Source organism: Haemaphysalis longicornis, unplaced genomic scaffold (assembly GCF_048455015.1).
Source record: "Haemaphysalis longicornis isolate Haplotype H1 unplaced genomic scaffold, Haemaphysalis longicornis Haplotype H1 scaffold_1, whole genome shotgun sequence".
Lineage (NCBI taxonomy): Eukaryota > Metazoa > Arthropoda > Arachnida > Ixodida > Ixodidae > Haemaphysalis > Haemaphysalis longicornis.
The window spans coordinates 419,827,886-419,851,172 of NW_027526203.1; the positions used below are offsets into that span (position 1 = coordinate 419,827,886).

Below are 23,287 nucleotides of genomic sequence, written 5' to 3' on the forward strand. Positions count from 1 at the left end.
GAATACTTGCTCTGTCGCCCAATGCAAAATATTCTTTCGTGCTCAAGAAGGACGAACTCCGACCTGCGGACACACATAAACGCGACGTGTGACGTGTTTTTTTTTTAGTTATTACCGCTTCTCCAGGCGCTCGCTTCTCAACGTGCTCGTTGCTTCTGTCCGTAAGCGTTTCCTTTCCACGGCGATCAGTCCGCTTAGAGTAATGAAATATTCCGCCCATAGCTGCAACGCAACGGGGCAGCCACCAGAGTGGGAGAGGTGGTTATATTTGCTGGACGCCTATAGCGGGTGCGTATTTAAGAATTTATTTCACTGTTGTTTGTTGCAAGCTATACATAATCAAGCTGACATATACAAGATCTACTATTCAACTCGTGGGATAATTTGCGGCGGTTTACGCTTCTAGGTAGGAGATCATAATAAATATGATACGCATACCAGTACGTGCTTATTTGAGTGCGATTACGTTTAAACGTCTAAAACCTTGGATTTTACTTGGATCAACAAAGCTTCCTTGTTCGCCGCTCAACGTTGAAGAATAACATTTCTGAACGCTGTGTTGTTGTTTGCTATACTCCCTGCGACGTCATGTTTCATTCACAGGCTGCAGTGTAGTAGGAACTTATCGATTCTTTATTTTTTCAGCGGCAACATCCTGGCAGCTTGTCAGAATTTGAAAATATACTGCGAAAGTGGGAAACTTCTGAGGCTTCATGTTCGCAGCCAAAACACTCGAATATACCGATTAAAAATACGCCTTTGTCTCAGTCCGAGCTCGACAAGCTCGTCCTAAACTTTGTCGTCGACTTTTTGCAGACATTTTCGGTCATACAGGCAAGCTTTGCGGATTTACTTCAGCATACTTGGCGCCATATTGCAAGCTTTTGACAAGGAGAATATTGAGGAGATGTCTGGAAGCAAGCTACATGTAAGGGAAGGTTCGGCTGAAGGAAATGTTGAAAAGCGTTCCATACGTGGTGGTTACAGCCGACTGCTGGGCATTTCATCGGTAAGTTCTTTTTCAAATAGCCGCTAAACCAGGGGAAGAAGAAATTAAGGAGCAGCTCGCATTGCTAGGCACATGCGTTATTCCCCTCCGCAAACAAATCATACGCCAGGAGCAGCGGCTCGGGCCACATTCCGTTAGATGGCGTGCCGATACGAAGATCAGTCTGATCGCGCGTGAACGTTTCGCTTCGCGAATTTCTTCATGCTGATAGTTTTTGGGACCCTGTGTTCTGTTTTATGGGTACGTTCTCATTCGCCGTCTTTGCATTACAGGAGCTGCGTGGGAATTACTACGTCGTGGCTGGAACCCACATCGTTAACGCACCAATCAGCAGTGTTTCTTTGTCGGGGTATGACGGGTCGGATGACATACGACAAGTTAGCTAACACCATGCTTGAGTCATTTGAAGAGTACGACCTACAGGGGAAAGGTACTAACATTGTGACGGACAATGGCTCTAACTTTGTGAAGTCTTTCAGGTAGTGAATTCTATTTTGCCGAGTTCCTATTTACGTTTTATGCAGTGGTTAATTCATTCTTGTGCTGAACGTATGCAGCCTGTTAGGCGAGACACGCAGTTCGGAGGAGGATGAAGTAGAAGAAACCCTCTCGTGGGGTGTAGATGTATCTCTTTTCTTGAACAATGTGCCTGAAGGTGAAACCCGTCTTCTCCCTCACCCCCCTTGCTCTGCGCACACATTCAACCTGGTAGCAGCTTCTGACGCATCCTCCGCAGAGCTTAACGACGCTCAGTTCTCACTTCGCCTCAACTCCGTCTTACGGACAGACCGTGGCATGTGGAATAAACAAAGCCATTCTTCCACTGCTTCTGAGACAATTGTGAAGTCCTGCGGAAGGTCACTTCTCGGACCTGTTGCCACTCGATGGAACTCCTTCTTCGATTCCCTGGAGTGTACCCTTAGCATTTACTCTGCAGAAAAGGACTTGGTTTGCCTTTGCCGAGCTCTACAAGTGCCTCCTTTCCAGCGCCCGCAGGACCTACAGTTTGTGAAGGAGAACTGCGAGATGAAGGCAGATTTAGTGGCACATGCTCTCCTGTTTCATTTACAATGAGAGCCTACAAATGTTTAATTCATTAAGGAATCTTAAATGTATATCGGCTTAGATTTTAGTAGAGTACAAAACGAGGTGGGCTTAAACTTGGAATTGCTCTAGGGTTGGTTGGCCGGGCAGAACCACACCCTGTAAAGATATTCTCCTCCTGTTTGGCTCAGTGGCAAACATAATGCACTGTTAACGGAGTACTTTAGGAATAAATGAATGACCCGCCGCGGTGGCTCAGTGGCTAAGGCGTTGCGCTGCTGAGCACAAGGTCGCGGGTTCGATTCCCTGTCGCGGCGGCCGCTTTTCTGATGGAGGCGAAAAGGAAAAACGCCCGTGTGTACGAGATTTCGGCGCACGTTAAAGATCCCCAGGTGGTCAAAATTAATCCGGAGCCCTCCACTACGGCGCGCCTCATCGCCTGCGTTGCGTCGGCGCGTTAAACCCTACAATCAATCAATCAGGAATAAACGAATGGACCGCTCTGCGTTCCGCTTCACATTCCACGGGCTTGTGAACTATGACAACTTCAATTAAGTGCATGAAGGAATTTTTTTATCGCGTACGCAGGTAATGAAGCCCCTAGCATCAGCGATTGACATTGTCTAGAGGGATGAAAACATTTTCATGTTTTCTCCCCAAGATCTGTGTACTGAAACTAAACCTCGAAGGAAGGTCTCCGGTTCTGCACACCCATCGCCAATGCGCTGCTCCTAAGCGGCATCCACAAACGGTAAGATCCTCCGTATAATACAACCTGGGGTACGTCTGTTCTGGAATAGTCGCAACTGTTTTCCTTCTAAGCTTTAATATTTTTACCTGAAAATCAACTCATAAAAACGCTTTTGTGCCCTTGATTCCGCGCAGGGAATATTTTGGTTTCATGAATCGTTAAAAATCGGGTTTTGCTTACGCTACAGGTTTGGCCACCTCTTCGAAGGGCGCGAACTTCTGCTGGAATCGCTCTTAATTCCTCGTTTTGAAGCCAAATGGGTGACAAGTGAAAGGCGACGCCAGCAGGTTCACCAGTTGTAGATCGACGAATTGAACCTCCACTACTATGGTTCCACACCAGATTACTCATCTGATGTCCGGAAGGAATCGCCTACCGACGATTTTTTCATCGGCCTTACCTGCAACGCCTCACCCGAGCGCCGGCCACAGCGAAGCGCGCCGCTTCATAGAGGACATGGACACTAACATGGAAGCAGTGCGCAACTACAAGCTGGTGCGCAATATGCCCCTGCGTCATAATACCGCCCTTCCCACCAGCGCATGCATTGAGAGAATGTTCAGTGTAGCAGCTGACGTCTAACAAGGAAACGGGGACGAATCAGCGACAACTTTGAAAAAGAGCTCCTGTTGAAAGTTAACGTGTAACACTGTATCACAGAAGATGTCTAACGAGGAACCGTGGAAGAATGAGTGATGACAACTTTGAAAAACAACTCCGGTTGGAAGTTAACGACGCGTAACTGTATCACAGAAGCCGCAGTAAGCCTCCCAGCCTTCACGCAAGCCTCCAGCCTCCTCTCTACCATGCAAGCCTCAATAGTTCGTTGTAGTTTGAGTAAACTTGTGATATTGTCGCACGGCAATAAACCTTTGAAGGAAAGTAACGCCAGAGTAATCGTTTGCGTTTCTGTAATTGCTCAGTTACTTTTCTGGGGCTGCAACTGAGCACTGTAATCAATTACATTTTAAAGGAAGCGATTGCGATTGTAACTGGTTACTTATTCTCTGTAGCGTGTACAAGTCTGAGGAAGAGGAATGATATAAGATAAGAGTGGTGTGTCCGTATTTGGGAGAACGAATGATGTACATGAATTGGGTAGTTTCTGCGCAGGATGTGCGCGGGAAAAGTGCAGGGGTTGGACTTTGATTCTTTCGCGTTCACACTCATAAGAAGTGCTTAGGTGTCCTCGGAGTTTTTGTCTGTCCATCAGAAAAAAGCAGTCGGACCGCTTGCTCGGTATCGTCCGCCCTTGCCACTGAGCTACCTGGGCGTGTCACATTTTAGTTTGGATAATTGGAAGCAATTCTAAAGCCCCCCCCCCCCCCCCCCCCCCGCAGCCATTGCGCCAACCAACCGTTGCCGTAATTACTCTAGTTCAATCCACAGGTGTGAATAGTTTATCGGGAGTTTTGACATGCAGCCTATAGCATCGCGATAGCTACTGGGATGGTTGGAAAGGGTGTTGTAAGCAATTATACCTGTCTGGAAATGTGGACCCTGAAGGCTTTTATGCTTTTCAAGAGCCGCGGCTACTCGTGGAGACCTCCGGAGATGTAACCTCTAAACGCTAACGCTCTTGAAACTAATAATCGTTCAGCTCCTCATATCCTAGCTCACTGCTTATTCAGCGTTTCAATGCGCAACCCATATTGTTTAAAAAACTACGGGTATGTAGAGTGGTACCAAACTGACCGCACGAATCGTCGGGGCTAGAAACGTAACACCATTTTTTTCTTGCCCGAAATACAAGGCGCCTGCAGCAACAATGGCCGTCGTCCCTTAAGTGGGCGGGTGATTCAGGTTTCGCGCACGTCACATGCAGCACCTGAAGGCGGCAGCGACTCCTCGGCTGCCCTCCAGCCGCTCAACAATGCCCTTAATTTTAGGACTGAAAACAATCGCGACGCAGCACATCTGTTCATGGCGTTGGGTGGAGGAGACGGACGGATGCGATCCTTGTGGCAGAAAGGCCCGAGAGGCCGCTTGACCGCTTGCCCGCACCTGTTTTTCGAGGGTATGCGCGGAGAAGCGACGGAACTGTGTGTGCTTCGCTCTTAAATGATGTGACTTTTTTTTTCGTCTGGGAGGGCCAGGCAAAAAAAGTTTCAACTGCTCTTAATCTTGTTACTCGGTGAGTAAATGGTGCCACGCGTTTGCGCTACAATCTGGTTAAGCGGTCAAATTATTCCGCCGAGTGTTTGTGCCAGTCGTGGCGTGATCGAAAGGAAAACATAAAAAAGAGGGAGAGAGAAAATTATTTTAAGCTCACAATAAGGAATGAATTTGTATATATAGTTTAGGTGCATACCTGCATATCTGACTCTTTTGTTTGGGTCTTTTTTTGTTCCTATTTGACTTTTATGTTTTTTATTGAATTTTTCGATGGTATCCAAAGCTACAAGTGCCATGGAGACAAAATACAACCTTCTTGAACTCAAAAGAGCGACTGTTCGGTAACTCACTCAACTCCATTCCAGGCCCAAAAGACATTTTTTTAATCGAGAAAGATAAGAAATGTAAGCAACATTTTATTTTCGCACTGAGCAACGTCAGCAGTGACGTAATAGGAGTACTACCAAAAATACTTATAATAGTTCATATACTACACGCTAGCGTTCTAGTTGTACGATTAAACGAAACTAGAGGCATGACCCCAGTCGCGCAGTCATGCGCCTATCTAAACAAGCCCCTGTGTCGTCGTGAGGTCACGAAAGCACGCGTTAAAATTTAACCCCTGTTACTGAGACAAAGTGTTTTTAATCAACCAGACTTGTTTTTCGTCTTCATGGCCTATATTCAAGCAAATCAACAAACGAACTACTTTCAGACACTGAAGCGATAGGAACTAAAATAGTGTATGGATTCGGGATGAATAATGTTAACTGAGTTAGGCTATCCAACTGGCTCCGTTATGGTTGGAGAAAAACAAGCACAAAATGCGGCATGCTACATTTTGTGGCTGTTTATTCTAGCTGTTTGCTTGGAATGTTTGTCACATTCAGTCGTAGGTTTACCAACAAATATTGGCGGCGTGTTTCTAGGGCTAAATCCGGGTAAGGATGATCCTGAGGCGTCTAACAAGTGAGTAACCCCAGCTTTCGTAAATTTTTCTTGTGATTCTTCGGGTTTTCTTCATTCGTTGAGAGTTAATACGTCAGAATGTCCCTAAATTACATCCCAGGGAGCAAAAAAAATCCCATAGAAATATACAGACATCTCCAATAATTACGCATATATCTTTCGGCTACCGCAAAGTGCAACCGAGCTTTTTGAAACTTTGGTAGCAGTGTCTGGTATTAATATATGGTTTATCCTTTTGTACACACCCAGCCAATTCCTGATTACACGACCCACATTCTGGTGTCAAATAGCGGGAATTTAAACGCGCATGTAAAATGGCCGTTTAGGCCGCGCCTGGCGCGCAAGCGGGTCCTCGAAAAAGCTGACGGACCTTTCACCAGCCCAAGCGCCAAGCCGCGTGATCAACGGGCCGCAAGGTCGGTGGGCCGCTGGTACTAATTTTTGCACACGGCCCATTTCGGGAATCTAGTCGCACCTACGAAGTGGTCGCCAAAACATACGACCCCTCCGATATGCGGCCCTGATGCTTTCGTTTTTCGCACAAAAAAAATCAGAAATAAGCAATCCCCCCCCACCCCCCCCCCTTTGCCAACTCCCCCCTCCTCTGCCCAATCATTCCCAACAACATACATCGAACCATAATATAGACTCGGACGTATAAAACGCACTAGAAAAAAGCATATACAAATACCCACCGCGCAATGTAACCGGGGTTCATCTCAACAAGAATCAGATGTCATAACCTCCACAACAAGACCTCCCGGATGGACGGGGGTGCAACATGGACATATATAAACACCGCGGACTATAACTCGACACGCAGGAGCCAAAAATATATATTCGGCAGTAAGTGGATTTTTTTCGGCTACTCTTGAATCGCTGTAGCACACAGGCATAACATACATGATGGTGTGTGGAACCTTACGAAGGGTCGGTGCGAGCGGAAACATTTTGCGATGCGGTGCTAACATTTTTTCACGCAGTTATTCACGCCTTCCATGTACAACCAACTGATTACCAACTGATTGTTAGCAAGAGTGTTCTTGGCCATTGGCGCATCAGGTCCTTCCCCTAAATGTTTGCAAATAACTTGCACAGAAGGCGCACTGCCATGCTGAAAGCAGGAGCCGTCTTAGCGCAATGACGTTTCAAAGAAGCAGGTAGTGCACTGACTTTTTCCCGCGCTCATCGTAGCTGCATCGTTACGTGGCGCGTTACGTTTCTTTTCTGGGGGAGGAGGGAGAAGGGGTTTATATTATGCATCCGGTAATTTAATGAACCAATATTAAACCAATCACTTTGCCGTTGCGCATGCCGTGACGCTTATATGATTCCCAAAATTTAGCCTGCATAGAACAGGCTAACTTGTTGGACAGCGAGAGCTGCTCCCACACCCTCTCGTTCGTAAAGAAAAAGTTTAGATCCCTTCCACTGCTGTGAAGATGGAAGTCCAGCGAAGCTGAAATGGGGGTTAAATATTTTTAAGCTATGCATGGTGACTCACTACTCTAAATTAATTCAAAATATTTTAAAATTATTTCTCATATAATTTGTTTCGGGATGGTTTGGATAAAACAAGAGTTACAGCCGTTTTCTGTAACCATACTCCCTCCGTAGGCGGCCTTGTATTGACAGCCGACGGGAATTCTCTAACGTTTAAAACTGAACTATCAAATAACCAATTATGACAAGTAAATGAAACTCGGTGTAATGATAGAGTCGCCTTAGCGGTCAATTTCAGTATGATTTCTTTTTCAAGATACCTAGATTAAATTGAGAGCTACAGGACATTTTAAACTAGCTGTGGAGCGAGCGCGTGTGGTTCTTTTTTGACACGAACCGATTTACGCGCGCAATTTCGGCCTCGCCTGTAAAATTTAAATGCTTGGATAGGACGCTTGCGACGAAACGTCGCAGTGAATGCATGGCGTTTGCGGTTGCATCTGCAATCGTGTTCGTTTCTTCACCTATAGATTACAAAGACAAAAAGCTACAGAAATTCTGTGAACTGTCTGCTATTGAGTAAGCATTCTTACTCCGCTTCAGTTTCACCAGCCGTACGTTTCTTGGCACTGAAGGGACACGTCGACACAGGCGGGGTCCTTTGTTTTTGTTTTCTTTAGTCATTTGTGCTAGGACGCGAGATTCGATAGACACTCGTGTTTTCGTGAGTTCATTTCGGATGCCTTTATTTTTCGTATTTCTAGTTTTGCTTATTTGTTGCTGAATTAATCGCGGGAGAGTGATTGATTAGATAGACCTTTGAGATTTCGTGAGCCATAATAGGTTATTTTTATTTTTACTATTTATATGCCAATCAGGTTTGTCAGCTAACTTAAGAGCCCCAGTGTTTCCACAGGAATCGTCGAGCCCAATCGCACAATGCACCGTGGCTTACTACGTCCAAATAGTTCAACGTGTCATGGTGCAAGCCAAATTGTCAAGCGATTGCCGTTTTAAACCACAGTATTACCCAGATATTGAAACCATTTCCCCTCATACGCGTTTGAGACATGAGCATAGAACTGAGTTGGGTGCATAATTGTTACACATATTTTGACGCTCTGATGTTATGTGAATGCACAAGTGCCTGATGAAAATAGCCTACCTCATTCATGACACCCTAAGGTCTTAGTGCAAATAACAACTGATTTCTTTTGCCTTAAGTACAAAGCAATAACACCAACATAACATAAAAAAAGCAAAAAGTGCTTTTTAAGGCTACTAGCAGGACCCAGGGTCATAACTTCGCCGGCTCCATGTCACAGATGGCCCTTCTGTGCTCAAGCAAAACTGAAAGGTCGGCTAGTTGGTAAAGAAGATCTTACGAAAAAACAGCGCGCAAACGCACGGGACAACAGAAAAGAAAGGTGCACCACACAAGCGGGGCTCTCAACTGAAGGTTTGTTAGAAAGACAAATGAATTTATACATGAAATCTGCACATACATTTACGCACTGAAAACCAAGGATGGAACGCAGGGAAAGCACTGCGCGTAAAAAACACGAAAGAGGGCACATGTATGCATACAGGCCGGCAATTCACTCAAACATGGAGCTCATTATACGTGATTCCTTTACGTGGAGTGTGATCGACGTGGAACTAACCTATTTGTCTTCAACGCGGTCAATGTAGAACGCTTCTACAAGTTCTCTTGTAGTCTGATTTTTGTGTTTGAATAGCACCTCGGTGCTATCAAAAAGAGGCCTGAATCCATGCGGCTTACACAATTTACAATGGTAACGCAGGTTTGCAGATATTCCATTTTTATGGTCCCCGAGTGCTCCCTCAACCGAATATTCAGGCAGTGGCCCGTCTGCCCCACGTACACTTTCCCACAGGACAGGGGTATTCGATACACAACACCGGTTCTTTCTGCGATTCATGCTTACCGTACTTCATCTGTAACTAAGCCTTCGTACACGGACATTATCCAGGTATCTGGAAATCATGCTGCCTGGAGACGTCTAACCCGTGCGCTTGTGTTGTGCACATTCCTTTTCTGTTGTCGCGTCTGTGTGGGGACTGTTTTTTCGTAGAACCTTCTGTAGAAGGTTCTACAGAAGGTTCTACGAAAACCTTCTGTAGAAGGTTTTCGTAGAACCTCACCCCATGCAACTTTCGGCGAAACTGATGGCCCGTCTGGAATGCTGCCACCCTGAATTATCTCTGTCAACGGAAATAGCATTGTAAAAACACGTGAAAAATGCTGAGCCGGAGATAGCAATGTACTCTACTTATTAATACAGAGGGAGAATTGAACGTAAGCTGGCTGCAATAGTTACTGCACCCGTAAGTGAGTAATGGTCTCCTTTAATTTTTGACCATAAGTACATTGCGCGTAATGCAGCTAAGTAAGGACTGAAACACAGGTTTGATCAGCACACTCTAAGGTATAATACACTGCCAGTGCACCATTTCCCCACAAGATAGGCATTTCGTGAATTCTATTATCGCTATGCACGTTCGAAATGCTTCTGACGTCATATGCCCTATTCAAGCATATACATGGACAATTTTTATCTGCTGCAGCCGACTGGTGGGATGCCGCTTTGGCTGCCGACAACTGCAGAAAGGCTGCCGCTATATCATGTGTTGGCACTGCGAGACAGACAGACAGACAACGGCATGGGAATAATGGCGCAGGCACAAAGTACTGGTCCTTCCTGTGACCCTTTCTATGGTTCTTCGCCGCCGTGGGGGCTGTTGTTGTTGTTCCACATCTCATGGAGCATACCCACGCGGGGAATTGGCCAGGAATCGAGAAAGAAGTGGGCTAATTCGCCCGCTCACAACTACCTATCCGTTGGCATCCAGTAACAGAGCGAGATTAGAAGAAATAATTGGTTAAAAATTTAAAGTTGCGGTTGAATTTGAGAAAACATACCCGTAATAATCAAGGCTAACAGGGCAGACGCCTGGTCTTGGACACATATGCATGAATGGCTGCACTGTTGGCGTGCAGCGTTTGAAACACTAGCACGAGCCTTTGTTTCTGTCTGCTCCGATATTGGCCAGGATGGTGTCTTCTTCCACGGGGAGAAATTGAAACGAAAATGACAGGGCATTATTCAACAACACCAGTGCCATCATCACGTATCATCATTACCGCTATTCTTTTGTAATCCCGTCATCAATCATCATTAGCAAGATTCCGAAGAAGCGGATCAGATTGCTCGGCATCACCCCTAACTGCTTTCTCAGTGCTCGAGCTCTCCTGAGCACCAATAAACCCCTTTACAAATTATTGTCGTGAGCAAGCATGTTGTAACTGAAAGTCAAAACAGCGCAAATAAACGGGACAAAATACGGCACACGGCGCTGTTTTGAATTCTAGTTAGTATGCACTAACTAGCCCAAACCACCGTTCTAAAGCATGTTAAGTTTGATGCCCCCTATCTGGCCTTCAAACACTCGTTTCCCCTATATTAAAACTGGCGTGCCGACCATGTATTCACTTGTGAGTACACTCATTTGTACTCAAACTCACGAGTGTGTACAATGACGAATGAGTACAGACCCAGACAAAAAAGTGAGTACGATGATGAGTAAGTACAGACGTGAGAACATGCACTCGCGAGTACAGTACTCGGGAGTACAGTACCTGCGAGTACAGTACGCGCGAGTATTGCACTCACGAGTACATACACTCACGAGTAGTACTCATAAGTACAAATTTGTGATTTTGATCATGCCCTGGTGTCGCGACGTGCGTGAGCGAGTCTCCTGAATTACGCGGCGCCCCTAAAAGGAAGTTACAATGAGGTGTCAAAGGGGAAAACCGCGGTTCTTCGTATTTCCTCTTCCTCGGTGCTGCCGCTCTCTGGATTGCCATAGTAAAAGCCCGCTGCAAGCATGGGTGGCTTCGCTGCACTATCTTCGTTCAAACTGTTTGAAGGAAGGGGCGCGGGAGGCCGGTAGCATGCACGCTGAAGCCACTGTTTCGCAGTCTTCAGAATCGGTAACCAGAAAAGCTTCCGTCTGTTTTAGTTAGACAAAATGGTGGAACGGGTAATCGGGAGAACCAACTGGTACGGGCTGGAAGCGTTCTCTGGCTCTGGCTTAGTCGAGTCCATAGACATAGTGCAGGACGGGAATGCAAGTTGTTGCTTGCGAGAACAAATTAGTAGAAACACTTTTGAATACGAATAAATGGGACTACACAGTGAGTACAAGTGAGTACGAGGGATTGCAGATTGAGTACCAGTGTGAGTGAGTACAAATTGAGTACGAGTGCAAGTGAGTACAGATGAGCTGAGTTCTCGGGAGTACAGAATGAGTACGAGTACTCGTGAGGACAAATGAGTTCAAGTGAGTACGATTGCAAATGAGCAAGTTATGAGTGAGTACGAGTGATTTTGAGTACAGAAAAGCTTTTTGAGTCTGAGTTTGAGTGAGTACAGCGTGAAGGAAAAATAAGCGTGATTTAGTTTGAGTGAGTTCTTTCTGTTTTGCCGACCTATGATGCCGGCACTAGCATGGCCGACGCGAAAAAGAGTGCCGCGCCGCCAGTAGTAGGCGGAGCATGCGTGTCGGCGGCTAAAAAGAAAGCGTGACGTACCGCCGAGCGGAGCCAATGACTGCGCGCATCTTAGACGCAAGGGCCCTGAAAAGTGTCTCTAGGTTGTCTTGGTCCGAGCTAATCAGCTCATAGCATACACAGAGCTTTGAGGCGCGAAGTAAGATGGAAAGCTTCATGGAAAGGCCCTATAGCCTTCGGAACCATATTTAGGGCCCCTTTAAAATGTGACTATAATACCAGACTCAAGGCAAGGGCACGACAGTATTTTGTGATTTCTTTTTCTTTCTATTTTATTGTGTAGTAGACTGGAACGCGCTTCAGCTCGCCGAAGAACTTTTGCTTTATATGCATATGTAGAAGGGAGCCTTCTTTTACTAAAAAAATCATGTACCGTATTCACTCGATTGTAACACGACCACGATTGGAGGGGTGACTTCTCATTGCATCTAAAAAGAAAAAAATAAAATCACGAAAGTAACAACCTGTTGCCTTTTAACACGTTGACAACTGCCCACCCACACCTGGCAACCTACCCAACACTACATCAAGCTGACTTTGCACCTCTATGCAGCTTTCAGGCAAGTACAAGGTCGGAAAAGTATGGAGTGCCACTACCAGCCCTTTGTAACCTAAAGGACACAACCATGACAAGGGCCAAGGTGCGTGAGTGCGTGTCGCAGGTGGAAACCCAGCAGTGGGCCGGCAGGGCCGCAGCCAAGCCAGCGCTACATTTCTACGTCGCCCACAAGAGAGAGATACGTTGTGCAAGCTTCTATGGCGACGCAAGCGGGAATGGCCTTCTGTTCGAAGCGTGATCTGGGACGCCACGAACAAGGTGGTGGCAGGTGTCATGTGGGACGGCGGAGAGCGCCATCTGTGAACTCTGCGGCGAAGAAGAGGAGTCGATAGAACACGTCGTGCTGTCATGCCCGCGGCTGGAGCCCCAACAGCCCAGTGGGGTGTCGCTGGAGCAGGCATTGGGGTTCGGACAGACTGGGCCGTCAGGGGACGCGGCGGCCACTAGTGATGGACGTGATCGAGAAGCAGTGACGGCCATCATCGACCGGACTAAGCGTAGACTGGAGGTGTGGAGGAGCCGGACAATGGCGTGGGTGGGAAACAATAGGGGTGGGGGGCCAGGTGCAGAAGTGTAATAAACCTGCTATGACACTCACGGGTGTTCTCGGGGAGTGTCAACGCGTTCCAAAGGGGTATAGCTACAGGTCCGATCCAATCCAATCCAAACACCAGGGGTAACTCTATCACGTCAAGCAAAAAAAAGAAAAAAGAAAGAAAGAAAGAAAGAAAGAAAGAAAGAAAGAAAGGACGGAAGAAAGAAAGAAAGAAAGAAAGAAAGAAAGAAAGAAAGAAAGAAAGAAAGAAAGAAAGGAAGAAACCCCGAAGTACTCACGCGAGACCAGTGGAAGCACGGGAAAGCAACACTGTGACTAAACGTGCATCTATGACGATATCACCTTTATTCGCGGGATGCCCATTTGCCGAGCGACATCACTTGCTTCGAACTGTATCAGTTCAACACACCGCCATGAGGCGGTTGCGCTGTTCTGTGATGAAATCATCAACATGCTTCTCTATTCAACGTGGCGGCTGCGGCGAGGCCCATGGAAACCTTTTGGCGGGGTTCGCTTGCGCTCCCGCTGTAGCAACCATCCGCAGGTGGTCGATTCATTCACGTCAAGTCTTCGGGTAGCAGCTGACTTGCCGATTCCTTCAGCCATAAAAATAGCGGCTCTCTTGAAACGGGTGTCGTATCTAGGGCGCGACACGTTGCCATCTCAAGAGGAGCCGAGAAGAGTCTAAACACTTGAGGGCAACGAAAACCACCGAGGGCTGCGCACGCCGTCAACGCTGTCACTACCAGAGTAGAAGACGAAGGAACAAGAAAACGAAGAGAGCCGGTGTTGGCTTGTAGTGGATCCGAACGGCTCTGGCACGTTGCCGACATAGATCGGGAAATGGCGAGTACTGTAGCCGTCGATGGGAATTGAGTGCAGCACTGCATTTTTTAGGCAAATTGGAATTCGGTATGCGATTGTAACGCGAGGGCCGACTTCAGGTAACAAAAATTAGGAAAAAAAACTCATGTTACAATTGAGTAAACACAGTAGTTTTATTTTGAAGCCGTCACCTCAACTTTACAGACTATAAAAGCTTCGTTGGCTGCTACAGTATGCAGTAAATGTGCCCTTGCTTTGTTAAGGATTCCTCATGAACTTGTGTTTTTACATTTCTCGCGAAAAACTTCCCGTCCAGATTCAATATGCCTATCCGCATATTCCGGAACTGATATAGTAAGGTACTAAATTATATGCGTAGTAAACAGCTATGAATACACAACAGGGAAAATTACTATTGGCATATGTGAACGTTCAGTATTAGGTCCCGTTCTCTTTCCTCTGTACATAAATGATTTCGCCAGTTCTACCCCAGATATTATAGTATACGCTGACGACACAAACGTATGTTTCTGTTGTCAGCGTGTCGCAAAAGCAGCGGCGACAGTGGTGAGCTGGCCGAAGACTCCCGCGACTACTTTCGAAACGGGCCGCTAGGGGGATTTCAGTGGCTCACCTACAGGCAGCGCATAAGGCGTATAAGGGCGCTTTGTGGCAGGATTTGGCTGGAGGGAAGATCTCAGGGTGACGAAGCATTAGGGCGACCGATTTCATGAAATGTCTTGAAATTCATACTGCCTCTTACTTCTATCGTTTCCATTTTTTTGTTTCATTTTCAAAAAAGAAGGGTTTGCCTTTTGTACATTAAGTGTTTTTGCCGCGTTTTGCAGCCGTCTGCTATATTTTCATTGCTATAAATTACTATTTGTTTCTTTCCCTCCCTGACCCTTTCCCCCGAGTGTTTTTTTCATTTGTTGTTGATGCTACAGTTCGGTCATTTAGATGTTGCGCCGTGTAGGGAACACACTTACTGCTATATGATACAAACTTTATTCTTTTCTCAGTCAGGTTAATTTTGTTACCGTATTTATACTTTGCATGTAAGTGCAATTTTCAAAAAAAATTCAGGGAGGGTTGGCCTTTGTCAAGTGTTTATGGAAAACTAATTATAAACCTGAATGAACTGTCCGAAAAGTCACATGTTCAGTATTTAATTCCCACCACACGTCTTTCTCGTCATTCCGGTGGTGAAATGTCACCTCCCTATGCAATATGAGCTTCATGTGCACAGCTCCACATCCGCGCTCGTTTGGGGGTGTATTTTAATTCTTCCTTGGGGCCAGCGTTGCTACCTGCGTTTTAACAGGTATAGGCACAGACTATAAGATCAGCGTTAAGCCCAGTAAAAGGTTCACTGTTTAGTGTCGCCCACCTCCATGTACGGAGTGCTATCTGATCAGATAAGAAACATCATCCCGGATATCAGTGCGGCCACACTAAATAGTTGTAGAAATACTAAGAATGCTCTCGGGAACACAAGCAGCATTGCTTCGCCAAAATATATACCTTCCCAACCTGGTGTAGCACTCTGTTGAAAACAGTCATGCTAACAAACGTATCACAGCGTGAACCATTTTGTAGCTTATGTATACTGTATCATGATGACGAAAATAAACATTGTATAGTTCGGAAGAATGGGTTATTGGGAAAGTTGGTACTAATCTGTGGAACACACAACAGCGCGAAGGTTGACGAAGAATTGATATGTCGCCAGAAGACGACAACGATGATGTGCGCGTGAGAGAGGCACTGGGTTCCGTGGCACGAGCGCGCCTCACGCGTCGAACGCTGGCCAGTGCTGTCTCCAACGCCCAAACTACTGCGAATGTTCCTACCTCTTGAGTTGTAATAAATAGTCGGCAGCCAGCCACGAAGACTGAGAGAGAACACAGGCAGCGCTTGTCCCGTGTTGTTTCTCAGTCTTCGTCAACCTTCGAGCTGTAATGTGTTCCACATTTTATAGTCCATTTCAGAAGCCGCGTGCAGCACTGTGGATGCTACGTTGTCTTCAGCAATCCGCCCACTAAGCAGGTCTAATTCACCGTGAAGAAAAGCGACAGTAGGTGTTGAAGCCCTCCGGTTGCACCTGCCACACGGTGGGACGGAAATGCTCTACCCAGGCCCCAACGACTATTGCTGCCTTCTTCGCGCTGAGATAGGCGAGCTCAGTGGGCGGATTGCTGACGACAGCGTAGCATCACAGAGATGCACGCAGCTTCTGAAATGAACTATAGTAATACAACTGAGAACAACTTCCTTTTAACGATTGCCGGGTAATGCATACTCTGATCGCCTGCATTCCAGTGTTTCAATCATGCACATTTTCTTATGCTTCGTGTCTTCTCTTCGGGACTTCTGGTACCAGCCCCCGAAGTAGTCGTTCTTTTCGCTGCTCTCGGGCTTGTGGCAGAGATCAAGGCTGGTTGGAAAAGCGCATCCAGCAAGAAAGATGACGTCGAGGACTTGGGAAACGAAAAAGTAAGCATTAGAGTATGTTTAAAAATTCATTTTTTGGAAGTTAGGAGATCGACCCGGCAAATACTAGTAAAAATTAATTCTTCATGCCATTTAAGTCTTGTACACATTTTTATTGCGAGAATAGTGTAATAGAATGGAGAATTGCGACAATAGCTGGAGTAAAAACCCGAGATTGACTGTAGTGCGTGAAATACGAGTCTAATAGGTCGTAAGAGGTTTTTCCAGTAGTAAATCGTTATACTTAAGCAATGCAATGAAACTGTCGTTCAGATGCAGGCAGAGAATGAGCGAAATTCGGTTTTTTAAGTGGTACCCTTTAGAAAATGAAATCCCAAGTGAACTAAATTTCTGATTGCAGGATTTGTCTATAGCACGACTGGACCATAAGTAATGTAAAACTTTAGATGAAGAAACATTTCCAGTGGCGTTTTCTTTATACAAACGTTCTTAAAAAAAACGCCACTGGAAAAAATTTGAATGAATGGTATTGACGAAAACATGTTATACGAAGGTAAGTGCTCTTAAGTTGCAGGCATCCTGAGAGAGTGCGATTGAGCTCTCCAATTTATGAATCCTGACTGCACATATCTCAGATCATTTGGTGCACCTCGAATGCAGACATTGAAATTTATATTGAAATTTACATTTGAATTTACATTGGAATGAAGATACAAAGCTCTGAAATGAAAGTTAGTATAGGCTTTCATTTGGGAGCTTTGTATCTTTGTATGTTCACAGTATCCTTACACTGACATGGATGGCTGTGAATCAAAAGCTCTTCGAAGGCATAGTTATTAAAAATTGTAATATTTGTTCTTTGGGGATTAGAACCACCAATTATCACTGAAAGCTATCATGTGAGACAGCAGAAAAAATCCTAGTGCAAACGTACGTTTCACTACTTTTTTATTGACACGCTGCCTTAGCTCAGTTTAGACAGAGTCCTTCAATGCAGCTTTCAGGTACACGGTACTGATCCCAACGCCGCCGTCTGTTGACGCAGCCACGAACGCCAACGCAACCCTGTACGGACAGCGGTGTTTGATGGTTGGACAATTGCAAGCCTGTGTGTGTGGTGCAATATGGAGCACATTTTGTTCGACTCGAAGGCGAAGCAGTGGCATAACCAAAGTGGCTAGGCTTATGAGTGGTACCTTACTGCTTCCGGAACCTGCCAATCATTCAATTTGTTTCCGCTTGGAAGAGATGTTTAAAATTCACGCGCTGTCTCCGTGTGATGTGATAAAGGCAATATTTTATGCCCGAAATTTCTACCCTCTCGACACAAATCCGGACCTTTCCTCGCATTCCGCTAAAAGTTCATTCAGGTGAAAGTTTGCTGTGTAACAAGGGACGACGCAAAGGGTGTGTGCACACCGTTTTGAGCGACGATGCCGCCATGCATCTTTCACTCTGGTTTCCGGGGGTCTAGGAGGTGTGCTGGTGAAGATGCGAATGCCACCCATTATGTTTTTTCTCGCATTGCACTTTAATGTTATACGTGGCTCAAACCCACATCACGTATGACAGCGATCGTCATGTCCGTCTACATCATGCAGTTTGAAGCGGCATAAAAATAAAACCTCTACTTCAGGGACAAACGTATTTTTTCTTTTGAGTTTTAGTTTGAGAAAAAAAAACGCCCACTCTCAAACCTAAATTCGAGTCAGCTAAACAACAGAGGATACCTTGCGAGTTCATTGGTGCTATCATATTTAATTCAACAAAGAAAGCTCTACAGCTCGCAGGCACGACTGAATGAGACAGGTGAGATAATACATCTTAGCTCTGAAGCAGCTGATATTTTTTTACCTGTATTACTCCTCACCCCCGTCCCTAATCCCCAATTCCTCGTACTTCGACCCCGGTTTCTCCTGTTCCATACTAAAAGGGCTACTACGTATACTACTTTTGACAGCCGGGGTCAGCTAATGGTGTTTGTATCGCGGGAAGTGCAGCAGAAATAGTTTGATTTCTTAACTTATACAGATAAACAAAGTAACTTTCATGTTAACGACTGCAAATTCGTTTACAAACATTTCACATATGCGGGGCAGATGCGTGGTTCCTCATATATGGCGGCTCCTTCCAGAGCGTGCCGCCCTTGGCTCTCATCTCACTAACACGGCCTTTCACTGTTTTTTTTCCGGTGTAGCAATGGAACGACATGTTCAAGCTCTCTGCGATCCCCGGTATCTCCGAAGAGGAATGCTACAAAGGCGTGGGTTGCTTCCGGAGAGGTGACAAGAATCGGCTCACACACCCTTTTGTGCTGCCCAAGCCGCCAAAGTACGTGAGGACCAAGTTCTATGTTTACAACCGCGAGAAAAGATATGGCCATCGGCTGCGAGTAAAAAAGCTGTCCAAAGACGCAGCGCCCTTCTTCAAGACGCCCAAGGACCTTATCGTCTTGATACATGGCTATCAGCAGGACGTCAACAGCAGCTGGCTGCACGAGCTCAAGGAGGCCCTGCTTGATGTGGTGCGCTGCTCCACGCCCCTTTTGTGGGCCTTTGCACATATCTGCACGCGTGGGTTGCATGCTCACTGCCCACCAAACGCCTAAAACGCCCCCGAGCGAGAGTTTAAGCGTCGTATGCTTGCCCGAACATTTGGAAAGTTGGTGTCTTTAACCGGATTTTCTATAATGCGTCAGGAAAAACCCCAAATAAAACAGAAAACCGCGATTGTACCCTCTATTGTCAAAACACGTGCATCGGACGAGACAAAATTCAAAACGTAGCTTCCATTGTATACACGATGTATAGGCACTGAAAGCTACGGTAATTTAGAAAACCGAAAAGATTGGAATGTAGGCAGCAAGTGGCAGGAACTCTACGGCACAAAAAATTGCTACATGATGGCACAATGTCACATCAAGTTCAGTAGGAACTGCAACGCTTTTTTCGAATGTCTCTTCAGCAGAGCCGCAGTTTTTAGGTTGCACCAGAACGCCTGCCATGTTGGCGACCATGCTTCTTCTCTGGGCACGCTCAAAGCACGTGGCTGTCTTTGTTCATTTGGAGCCACGTGATAGGCAATTTTGTTAATAATTTATTTGTAGCGTGGCGGTATTGGGTGGCTGCCAACACGCGCAGATATAGGTTTGAGGCCCTTACTGGTGACGTGTCCTTTGCGTGGCGGGAGCTTTAAGTGCGGACGTCGAACGGCCCAATGCGACCTGTTCAATGTTTTCAGTGGTCGAAGATATTGGGTCGGTGTGTTACAAAAACTGTAAGATGTCTACGGCATTGGAGGGAAACAGTTAGCTCCATGTTTGTTCGCTAGAATAAAGCTCGAGTCCTTTCAAGCTAAGGTCAGCTAATTGGCTAGGAAGTATTCCCAATCGCAAATTACACACAAGCGTGTTTGTTTTTTCGGGAACTTTGTTGACTGTGTCCAGCTTCGCAGGTCATCCTTCTTCACAGAGCTTAAGGGCATTTCCACCCTTTGAAGAAGGATGACCTGCGAAGGGCACTTCCAATAGGCCCCATAACGTCGGCGGAGACCTCTTCAGGACCTTTTGAGGTAATGCACGGTAAGCACTAGCAAGCACAGTAAACGCGCTCCAAGATAAGCACGGATGACCCCGACTTACGGAAGAATAAAAACCACAATTTCGGCGCACTTGTTTCTAGCAACAAGCCGGAAGTCCGGGCTAGCTAGCATATACGCGACAGTTGCACGTGGTCTTGTTCTTCCTAGAAAAACATAAATAAAAAGGATCAAAGCGCAGTGATATAAATCAGTTCATAATGAAAATAAAAAAAAACAGCGCAAACTATTAGTCTGCCTTTATATTTGATGCATAAATACTTCCATTGCTCATCTGACCGATTAATCAGGTTTGAATGGTATAGAATGTATTTTTACTAATTACTTAAAGATGAACTAAAACGGGAAACAAGTTGGCCTTCATTCGTAGATTGCAGTGCCGAGAACACAAGTAGCAGTCGCGGCAGCGGCAGTTGCAGAAAGCGCGCAACCATAAAAACAGGTATCGCCATCCAGTGGACTTTTTCGCACAACGATTTGTGACGTCACAAATGTACACAAGATGGCGTCTAGATTGAAGCCCGCCCCCCCCCCCCTTCTTTCCCCCCGAGGCAACGTTACGGTCGTCGCATAAAGACGCACGCCTGCAGCCCCAGGCTCCCTCGCGGTGCTCCCTGCGCCCGTTCTGCCCAACTAACATGTGGGAAACGGAAGTCAGCAGTTGCCCTGTGGTGCTCGTGTGCAGAAAGACTGCAACGTGATCGTCGTGGATTGGGGACGTGGCTGCCGGTCGCCCAAGTACCTGTCGGGAGTTGGCAACACAGCGTTGGTAGGCCGGCAGACGTCGTTGCTGCTGCAGGAGCTGGCCAAAGCCTTTCCTGAAGCGGTGACGCGCGAACGGATGCACGTGATTGGATTCAGCCTGGGAGCCCAAACAGCCGGATTTGTTGGCCGCCATTTCAAGAAGACGACAGGCAAAAAGCTGGCTAGGATCTCTGGTGAGTTTCCAGCTATTCCCCAACTCTTTCCGTCCAATCACGCAGAAAAAGCCTAGATGACACGAAAAGATTTTTTTTTGTGCGTGTGTAACCAAATACTTCTCAACTAGAGGCAGGAAGGAGGGGTGGCAGGGGCAACTGAAATAGATTGACTCTGCGTAAAGCAAAAGGTGCAGCGCACTATTTTCAAGGCGTTACGATACAGCATAGCGATAACTCATGAATGCCGGACGTCGGCCGTGGCACCGGAATTCAGCGCGAAACACTTCGCGCAAATATATTCTTCTTTCCTTGGCGCTCACATCAATATAACTGCGCATAAACAATCCCGCAAACTTCTCAGGACAACTGAATAATTTGCATCAAAGTTTTATATGAAATAGAAAGAGTTGACAGATGTTCTGGGTGCACCTACCACGGAATATCATGCGAAATCACTATGTTCCGTGTTTCTTTAAAAGGACTGCGAAACGATTAAAATATGCCTTCGTGGGATACTGCGAAAGTTAAAGGAGCCATGAAGAGAAAACACAAGTTTGGTTCTTTCGAAAGATTGCCTCGTTAGAACCATAACGACACCACTTATAACGCAAACTTCGCTCAAGTAAGCTACATAATTAGGAAAAAAGGAAATGACCATGCGACCCACCAGCTCATTTTCCGCAACAGAACCTATGATGTCACTCGAGAATGCTCTGCGATTGGCGGAGGCCGGCAAAAGCAAACGCATGTTAGGCAGGGCTTACAGTTTGCATAGCGAGCTAAATGCCCGTGAAACATACTGCACATTCTTTTTATGACAAAGAACGGCGGAGTAAGCGGTTGAAGTTCCGAATGAACACGCAAGCGTGTATGCCAATGCGTACAAAACTACCGCCAGCCGAACTCGACATCTCGCCGTCGCCACCGTCGCGCAGACGAATTTTCGGGTTCAAGGCTCTTCGGGGCCAACGAACCGTCCCAGCACGCACAGCCGCGACCTTGCTTGGTATCGTAATCCCTTCACAGGAGGTTGGCCGTCATATCGCCAACCAGCAAAGGTAAAAATAGAAACAAGGGGAGTAAGGAACACAGAGCAGCAACGAGATAGTGCCACTCGTCGCACAGGTTTCGGTATGGAGGTCGTGTTGGCTTGCTGCTGTCGTTACGAGCTCGTTTACAGTTTACAACCACTGAAAACTTCAGTTTGTTCGAGTACTTTACAATGAAATTTCGTTGCTGTGTTTTGAAATGCCCATGTAGTACGGGCAAATCGTCGAGGGAGTGCGACATCCCCGCCGGTGAGATCTCCTTTCATGTGCTGCCCAACGACGAACCTCGGCGAAGCAAGTGGCTACGTTTTGTTGGTTTTGTGAACTTTGCAAACGGAGGAGAAAGAGGGCTAAAGGAAGTACGAGTGTGCTCGCTTCATTTCCGAGGAAGTGATTACGGCAGGGACCCGGACATGCTGGCGCTCGTCGCCGACTTCGTCAAAGCGCTCTGACCTTGGGGAAAAAAATTGCCGTAAACACCGCGCATTGACGCTCGAATCTTTCTGGTCGGAGCAGAGAGCTCGAGCGAACGGCTTTCCATACACGACACCGGCCAACTGGCATAAGCGATACTGCTACTGAAATTGAAAATACGGCACATACGTACCAGTCTGTATTCGTCCGTCGCGACGGAGCTGACGAGGCAGCGGTGCCGACGGCTGGGCGTTCGTCTGTTGTGGCTATCGCGGAATGGTCGCTTTCCCGTCCACCGCGTATCCCACAACTCTTGCCGCTCGTGCACTTAGAAGCATTGAGCGTTCAAGTGGTGTGAGGTTGTTAAATGCAAGCCCGAGCTCCTCGGCGAGAGTTTTGTTCTCCGGATCAGGCGATTCCATGACTAGGGCTGCGGGTGCACTAGGTTTTACTAGTATTTTTAAAATGGCCGCCGTCTCGGTCGACTCCCGCGTGTGGGTGCTATATGGAGTCGACATACTAAGTATCTGTTTCATGGACCGGCTCGTATGACGCCATTGTTCACGTGACGAAATGTGCAATTTTAGCGGGAGATTTAAAATTTTGGCTTAAATTGCCTTATTTCTCAGTGAATAAAGCATCATTTGCTTCCGGGAAAGCGCTTGGGGTACTATGAAACACCTAATCTTTCGAATAAAACAAACTTTTGTTTCCTCTTCATGGCCCCTTTAAGAGTATTTTGGAATGGCTGGCTTACCACGTCATCGTCGCAGATGAATCGCAGGCGACCAATGTTCACGTAGGCCTCTTGCTAAAAAAAAAAAAAAAAAAAACACGAAAGAATTACACCTTATTTCACTCCTTCGTTGCTGCGGCATGTTTTTACAGTTAAAACCCGATCTAACGAAGTAACCGGGAACCGCGAATTATTTTGTTAAATTGAGAACTTTGTAAAATCGGGAATGTCATATTAGAAGCAGTTGGT

General features: G+C 46.4%; 1 protein-coding gene across 1 annotated transcript in view; it reads left to right on the plus strand.

The window, feature by feature from the left end:
• The first annotated feature begins 4,725 nt into the window (after nucleotides 1-4,725).
• Nucleotides 4,726-23,287, plus strand: part of LOC144155628 (pancreatic lipase-related protein 2-like) — a 35,682-nt gene continuing 17,120 nt past the window's right edge. Inside the window, exons 1-5 of the mRNA XM_077687193.1 lie at nucleotides 4,726-4,938; nucleotides 5,849-5,888; nucleotides 16,252-16,364; nucleotides 18,520-18,846; nucleotides 20,605-20,857. Of these exons, the coding sequence (XP_077543319.1) occupies nucleotides 5,867-5,888; nucleotides 16,252-16,364; nucleotides 18,520-18,846; nucleotides 20,605-20,857 (715 nt within the window). The 5' untranslated portion in view covers nucleotides 4,726-4,938; nucleotides 5,849-5,866. The remainder of the gene's footprint in view (nucleotides 4,939-5,848; nucleotides 5,889-16,251; nucleotides 16,365-18,519; nucleotides 18,847-20,604; nucleotides 20,858-23,287) is intronic.